This window comes from Hyperolius riggenbachi, chromosome 4, assembly GCF_040937935.1.
Source record: "Hyperolius riggenbachi isolate aHypRig1 chromosome 4, aHypRig1.pri, whole genome shotgun sequence".
In the NCBI taxonomy this organism is placed as follows: domain Eukaryota; kingdom Metazoa; phylum Chordata; class Amphibia; order Anura; family Hyperoliidae; genus Hyperolius; species Hyperolius riggenbachi.
The window spans coordinates 132,496,529-132,504,599 of record NC_090649.1 but is presented as its reverse complement, the minus strand read 5'-3'; the positions used below and the strand labels follow the sequence as shown (position 1 = coordinate 132,504,599).

The 8,071-nt window shown below is 45.5% G+C and overlaps 1 protein-coding gene across 1 annotated transcript in view; it reads right to left on the bottom strand.

Moving 5' to 3' along the window:
• Window positions 1-324: 324 nt before the first annotated feature.
• The window catches only part of ANKMY1 (ankyrin repeat and MYND domain containing 1), a 75,394-nt gene continuing 67,647 nt past the window's right edge, over window positions 325-8,071 (bottom strand). The window contains exons 16-17 of the mRNA XM_068280721.1: window positions 5,550-5,704; window positions 325-1,719 (exon numbers count right to left, since the gene is read on the bottom strand). Coding sequence (XP_068136822.1) covers window positions 1,565-1,719; window positions 5,550-5,704 — 310 coding nt within the window. The 3' untranslated portion in view covers window positions 325-1,564. The remainder of the gene's footprint in view (window positions 1,720-5,549; window positions 5,705-8,071) is intronic.

Below are 8,071 nucleotides of genomic sequence, written 5' to 3'. Positions count from 1 at the left end.
GGCAGGAAACTTGAAAGGCAGCCTATTGGGCCAATCAAAGTGTGGGAATAATGTCCTTTAAAGTGATTGGACCCGCAGAGGCTCAGGGCAGGATGAGTGGAGCTCTCGTCATTGGCTATTAGCTGGCATAAGTTTGTAGTGCTTGCTACGCTACTCCGTTAAGGCACACTAACTCTGATAAAGCACTTTATCTCTGATAAGGCATGTTAACTCTGATAAGGCATGCTATTTGTTGTAGTGAATCAACCCCCATGAGACATGACAGACAGAAAAACCTTATCAATTTGCTTTGTAAAGGAAGCAAAAAATTTTTTTTAAAACAAGTAGGGATGGACCTTTTTTATTGTTCATGTGGTGCAGTTCTGACTCATGGTGTGGACACACAGGATGAAAAGATTCTCCAAAAACAGTTGCAAAGACATCAGAAAACAAGATGTCCCACAACATTCTGGTCGCTAAAAGACTCAACCAGGGAGAAATAGAAAGTGAATCCGGTGCTTAGGACAGCAGAAGGAGGTAGCCCAGCACTCCAGTCATATCTTTGGCCCTATTAGTTCAGTCATTGAATACAGCTGAAAGTTCCCGGCAGCTGCTGTTCTGTTTAGGATGAATCTCTGGTCTCTCCTGCAGGGAGAAAGAGCTTCATGGAAAAGCTGATTTCTGGGCTTCATTTTCTTTGTTCAGTTTCAGGTTTTGATATGACTAGGAACTCAGGGCAATTTATTAAAGGCCAGGGTGAAATCTAGCTTTAAATGAAAGATGTTGGGGGATGGAGGCTTTCACCATTGTTCCATTTTCACAAATGCTACTTGCCTGGCTGTTATATTGCTCCTCCTGTAAGGGCTCATGTACAGTAGGTGTGGTGCTGAATGCTGCACACAGATTGGTACCGCTGCTGGATGAGGTGCTGCAGGGTACAGAGTAGCTTACAATATAAATGAATGGGGGCCACCTGTAATCCACAGCAAAGTGTGGCCAGTCACAGCTACTCTGCACCGTGTGAAACAGACACTGCTTGGCATGTTGGTATTTAGGGGCATTATACAGCCAGGACCATGTACACTACAACCATCATGCTGGCTGACACTTCTGCTGCTGCAGTCATTTGGTGCTACTAATGATCTGACTTCCTGAAAAGTAAACAGAAAATGCCGGTCAGCAATTGCCAAATCATCAGGAAGCAAGAGAGTACCTTCCAAAAACAGCAGCCAGCAATGAGCACCTCCTGTAAAAGCAGAGTGCTTTCCCCAATCCAGCACTTCCAGTATAAATGAGCCCATTTCTGACTCGCTTACTCAGAACAAGTATGCAGATCAGATATCCGAACTCCTCTGGCTGCATGCTAATCAAATGTCTAGCTCTGAAGCTGGAGGATCAGCATGGGAAGCAGTCAGTGAACTGACATTTTCTGTGTGGACAGCTGGTAAGATTCCTGCTATAAAATAGATATAATTTTGATGCTACTATTTCCATTTAAACAGGATGTCAGGGATTCAGAAATGTGAAGCCAAGGGAAATGCCCATACTGTAGATGCTAGTAAGCACACATTCAGCACTGTCTGGGTTAATTGAAGCTGTAGTTGTCAGCGGTGGCTGTGGGACTCTCTGCGATGGGGTGATCCCTGTAGGCGTGGCCTGAGGACTCTCTGTCAGCATGCAGACTCTTTGCAGGGCTGCTCCTCCGGCCTTTAGCTGAGGTCATCTTACTGCTGAGCTTTCCTGCAAAAACACAAACAACAGAATGAAGTCTATTTTCATGTTTCTTAAAAGATACCTGTAACCACCGGGTAAGGGGGATTAGATACTCATCTAAGAAGAGGGGATGCTCAGAATCCCTTAGAGCCTTACTGATCCTCTCTGCGCCCCCTCATTCCACTGCCGGGCCCCCCATTCCAGCATCCAACTTTACTGTCAAGGAAGCCTTATGGTCTCCTCGAAAGGCTGTGGAAATACTCTGGTCTCCTTACTGGAGATCCGAGTACTTCCGAGGAGACCCAAAAGCGCAGCTGGCGGGAGATCTGAACAGAGACCTGGCGGTGGAATGAGGGGATGCAGAGAGGACCGGGAAGGCTCTAAGGCAGTGGTCCTCAAACTTAAGGCCCGCGGGCTGAATGCGGCCCCCTGAGGCTTTTTTACCGGCCCTACATACACAATATATATTACTTATAGATGCAGCAGCAGTGCTGGCACCACGTTTCCACATGGAAGCCAGCAAGAAGTAATTCACTGGCTTCCAATTCCCCATTAGGTGGCATTGCTGTCCAATTGTATGGCAGGTTGTCACCTGGGTATGCTTCACTGTCTGGTGCGCAAAAACATTGTGGTAGTGGTGGGGGATTGGGTGGTTAGAGGTAATATAAAAGCAGTGTGTGCGCGTGTGTGTAGGGGTGGATAATTTGCAGTCTTTGCAATTACTGGGGAAAGGAGGTTGTTTTTGGGGGACTTTTGAAAATACAGTATGCATTTTGAACACTGATTGCTTTGCGTGTGGGGGATTGTGTTTCAGGCGCTGTTTACTCTACCTAGGTTCAATGCAATGTTTTTCTACAACATTTTATGTACACACCGGCCCCCCCAGCTGTCTAAAGTATGTATGGCCCTTGACTAAAAAAGTTTGGGGACCCCTGCCCTAAGGGATCCATAGCCTTCCCTCCTCTTAGTTACCTATGTAATTCCCCCCTGCATTTACAGATGTCCTTTCAAGTGGACCTGAACTCTTGCACAGGACAGAAGGAAACCATAGAGAAATGCACCCTGTATGTATTTAGAGTTTAGCCTGTCTAATTCCCCCTCATCTGGGACTAATCACAGCTGTAATTTGATCTCTCAGCTGTGTCATCTCAGGAATATCAGCAGAGCAGCTAATTTGTAAACACAGGATGTTACCCTATGTCTGCTTCCATGAAAGCAGGAAGTAAACACACCAGATGTATTTTTCGGATTTGTATCAGCTGTAACAGAAATGTTTTTCTTTAAATGTTATTATGCTGTTGTGTATCTTTTAGAGCAGAGAGGAAGGTCTGAGTTCAGTTCCGGTTTAAAGAAATATTTGGTAATGTAAACAAAAAAATTGCCACTATTTCCCCTATTACTGCTTATTGCTTAAATTTAATTATTAACTAACAGTGCAAGCCTGTGCAAAAATTCAAAAAGGTTGGTGCACATACCGGTCCTGGTGGGCAGTCAGTTGGGTGGTGGGTGCAGGGTACAGCTGCCTGATAGTCTCCAGGTCTCCCAGCAAGTGAATAGTGGTCCTCAGAGCCCCTGCCCCTTCTCTGTGGCCAGCGGCATGTACATGATATGCCGCTGGGTCACTGAGAGGACACACCAATAAGGTAAAAGAAGGGAGCACACAGACCTATGGAGTAGTGCGCCGGCAGAACATTCACACTGCAGCCAATACTCTGCAGGAGAAACCGGGGGGCGGTCTGACAGCCGGCTTTGGGGCCGCAGGGGAACACCCAATACTATCTGATGGAGTTAAGAACAAAGGAGACACCTAATGCAGAGTAAGGGGGGAGTTGCGGTTTAGGGGGCCACATTTATTTTTTGCCCAGGGCCCCACTATGCCTAAAACGGGCCCTGGATGTCATGATTGCAGAAAACACACAGCGAGCAACAAAATTAAATGGAAAGATAATTTTTATTAACATTTAATTTAATAAGAACTTGTACAACAATGACTTAAAGGGATACTGTAGGGGGGTCGGGGAAAAATGAGTTGAACTTACCCGGGGCTTCTAATGGTCCCCCGCAGACATCCTGTGTTGGTGCAGCCACTCACCGATGCTCCGGCCCCGCCTCCAGTTCACTTGTGGAATTTCTGACTTTAAAGTCAGAAAACCACTGTGCCTGCGTTGCCGTGTCCTCGATCCCGCTGATGTCACCAAGAGCGCACAACGCAGGCCCAGTATGGTCTGTGTCTGCGCAGTACACTCCTGGTGACATCAGCGGGAGTGAGGACATGGCAACGCAGGCGCAGTGGTTTTCTGACTTTAAAGTCAGAAATTCCAGAAGTGAACTGGAGGCGAGGCCGGAGCATCGGTGAGTGGCTGCGCCAACACAGGATGTCTGCGGGGGACCATTAGAAGCCCCGGGTAAGTTCAACTCATTTTCCCCCGACCCCCCTACAGTATCCCTTTAAGTTTATGGTAACTTTTACCAATGGTGGAATTTCACTCTTTAAAGCTGGGAATTGTTTGGAATTAAAAATACACTACAATTTGTGGTGACAATATATTGTAACTGGACTTTTTTTTTTTTTTTGTAGTAATCTAACATCTGTCTAATGTACTAGATTTTGAAGATACGGTAAGTACAGTCAAGAGCCTGCTTATATTAGTCTTGTTGTTACTGGCTGGGTCCATTTCCCCAGTACACAAATAAGACCACAGGTATGTACAGATATAAACAGAAATTACTGCCCTGCTTTAGGAAGAAATGACCTTACAAACCTGGCCAGGACTGTCTACTATTAGGTGCTTACCACCATTGGCTTAGTCATATTGGCTTGTACTATAGGTTGGCACAAGGTTAGTGATGCATTCTGTTGCTCTAGGGACTGGGGGTGGGGCTGGGAGAGGGACAACCCTTCCAGCGGAAGGGTTTAAGGAAAGGAATAATGCACAGAGCCAGGATGATCGGTGACACATCATCATGGGTGTACACAAGCTATTCAACAGAGGGGACATCTCTACAGAGTTTACACCATCTCTACAGAGTTTACACCATCTCTACAGAGTTTACACCATCTCTGCAGAGTTTAGACTAGCATGTGTACACACCTTTAGCTACATCATCTGAGTTAACCAGTTACCGGATCCGTTTAGGCATTTCCTTTGCAAACGGTTCCATTTCTTCAGTTCCTATGAGTTCGTTACATCATTCTGTACTCACCCAAACACCACACATCAGCCTCATTCAGCACCAAAACTGTGGACAGCATCAGGGGGACTTTATTCGCTCGCACTTCTTGGTGATTTTCACATGATTACAATATTTTCTCCTTCCAAAGCCGAAGAAGGACGCATCTGGGTCACGTGAAACAAGTTGTGAAGAGCAAGTAAGTGAACTCCCTCTGGCCCTGTCCACAGGTTTGGTGCTGAAGTGTGGTGGTCAGATGAATACAGAACGATGTTCAGAATTCGAACACCAACATTACCAGACCACAGGGTTGATGCCGATGGAATGAATGAAAGCCTATCAGAACAGATTCACTTGGCTGATTACCGTACATGTTCCTGCATTCTCAATATTTCAAACACATTCTGCTACCATCTTCAGTTCCATCTTCTATTCCAGTAGCCGCTACTGCTGCCGCCAGGGACTTGCCCTTTTCCCCAGCGGCAGCAGAAGCGGTCAGAAACCAGAGAAGTATTTGGCAACAGATGCGCAACAGTACCAATGTGACCAGATACACTGGGAATGCACTGTTATGCATCCGTCGTAATTTGAACCCTGTCTATCTCAGACCCACCACCATCCTACGTGGCTTGGGACACAGTATAACACCAGAATACTCATAGTACAAGACATGGGCTGCTGCTTACCTGACAGCTGGAAGCATTCATCTTTGTGCAGCTCGGTCCATACTCTCATCTTACACTGCTTGCTGCATGTGTATATTCGGTAGCAGCGCAAGCACGGACTCAGCTTAACACCAACAGAGCGGCCACAATGGTAACAATATTTAAAGAAGACTTTTCTACACACAAACAAATAAAGTGTCAGAACTTACAAATTAAAGATACATAAAACAATGCACAGGCTTGTTTTCATCACATCTGATCATGAGACGGGTATGAGATGATTGTACGTCTTTATATCTTATCCTGGCCATACACAGAAAGATCTAAATGAAAAATGAACTTGCAACATATAGATTAAATATGCACCAATGAAATGAAGCAAAATGATAAATTGATCAATTTCAAAGCATTTTAATGAATGAATTTGGAGAAATGATAGATTGGTCCGGTTCCATTCTTCACTTTTGTGGTGACAATTTGATCTATTAAAGGGAACCTAAACTGAGAAGGATAAGGATTTTTCATTTTAAATAATACCAGTTGCCAGACTCTCCTAATGATTCTGTGTCTAATACTTTAGCCACAGCCCCTGAACAAGCATGCAGATCAGGTTCTCTGACTGAAGTCAGACTGGATTAGCTGCATGCTTGTTTCAGGTGTGTGATTCAGCCACTACTACAGCCAAAGAGATCAGCAGGACTGACAAACAACTGGTATTGTTTAAAAGGAAACATCCATATCCCTATCAGTTAAGGTTCCCTTTAATAAATAGTGTTAATATAAATCAATGAATAATATTTATAATATCTTTGCCAACTGTACTAAGGGGAATAACATTCCTCAGAGGAGAATTTTCTTGGATGATCACTACTGTTCCCTCCTCCGGTGGGTAATCTTCTGCTTCCCAACCGTCTCTTTTAGGCCTCTTGCACACTGCATGTGATTCCAAATTTTTTATATGATACGATTTTTGATTCCGATTAAAAAAAGTACTGAATGCTGCTATGTATTTTAATCGGAATCAAAACATAAAAAAAAAAAAATAACAATCGCTTTTAGTGTGCAAGAGGCCTAAAAGAAATACATGCAAGGCTGGTTATACCAAGCATGATTGTTCTGATGCACATCTTTCATATTAAACACAATTAGTAGTTAGCATGTGCTTTCCACATGCATAGGCAACCAAGGAGGATACCCAAAGCATGAAAGGTGTCCAGGTGCTTGGATGCTGCCTACCGTGTTCCCACAACCCCATTTCTCTCCTTACCAAACCAGTCAGGTGGCAACGGAGAACCTGGACTTATACCTTGCCTGGAGCCCCATGGTTTAAATCAAACCTGAAACCACCCAAAAAAATTAAATAAAAAACAAACTTACCACAGTAGAAGGAAGCCTCTGGATCTTCCAGAGGCTTCCCCCGATCCACACTGAACCCTCCACTTCTCTTTGGGACTGTTGTCTTCTTTGTGGCTGCACACTACACTGTGTACGAGCCCAGACACACTGCACAGGCACCAGTAGGGTTTGCACCTGCACAATAGCACAGAGCCACCCCTGCACAGAGCAAAAAGTTGTGCGCCTGCGCAATGCACCCGCACACAGAGGGGACCGCAGCCACAAGGACCCGCACACAGAGGGGACCGCAGCCACAAGGACCATGTTCAACGTTATCATCAAAGATATTCAAAGGGTCTCAGCGAAGGAATAGAGAGGGGTTATAAGATCTGGAAAGCCTCTGGACAACCCAAATACTTTCCTCTACTGGAGTATCTATTTTATGTTTATTTTTCACTTCGGGTACCCTTTAAACCAGGCCCCATTAAAAAAAAAACACGCAGAACTCAAAATTATCATTTCTTACCTCAGGAGGGGTGAGCCTCTGGATCCTAAAGAGTCTTGCCCCTTTCTCCTCAGCAGAGGGGACCCAGCTCTGGGACCCCCCAAGAACCGTCTTGTCTGTGCTTGACGGCGCTGCGCGCATGTGCAGTAGCAGCATTCTAACAACCATCACAATCCATTAGCCGGCCTGCACTGGCACACTAACCGCTTACCGTTCGGGCTCTGGCAGAAATAGCTGAGCCTTATCGGGGTCCGCTCCACTGCACAGATGTGAGCCGTCTGTGCCTGCACAGTAGAGCAAACCTGATTTGGCTCAGCTATTTCCACCGAAGCCCGAACAGAATGCCACTAGTGCTTCCATTGCCGGCCAATGGATTGATATTGTTTTCGGGAAGCTCTGAGGTTTCTGTGCTGGATCGAGCAGCTGGAGGAGGACAAGGAAGCCTCATTAGGATCCAGAGGCTTCCCCCTCCTGAGGTACCCGTATATACTCGAATACAAGTCGACCTCGTGTATAAGCAGACTCCAATATTTGACCCTCTTAAGCTGGAATTTTTTTATTTACTCAATTATAAGTTTATCCAGCAAAGTTAATGGCTGCACTCGGGGCCCAGGAGGGGTTAATGACCACACTGCATAGAGTATTGCAGTCATTAACCCCTCCTGTCCCTTAAGTGCAGCTAATAACTCCTCCAGGCTCCTGA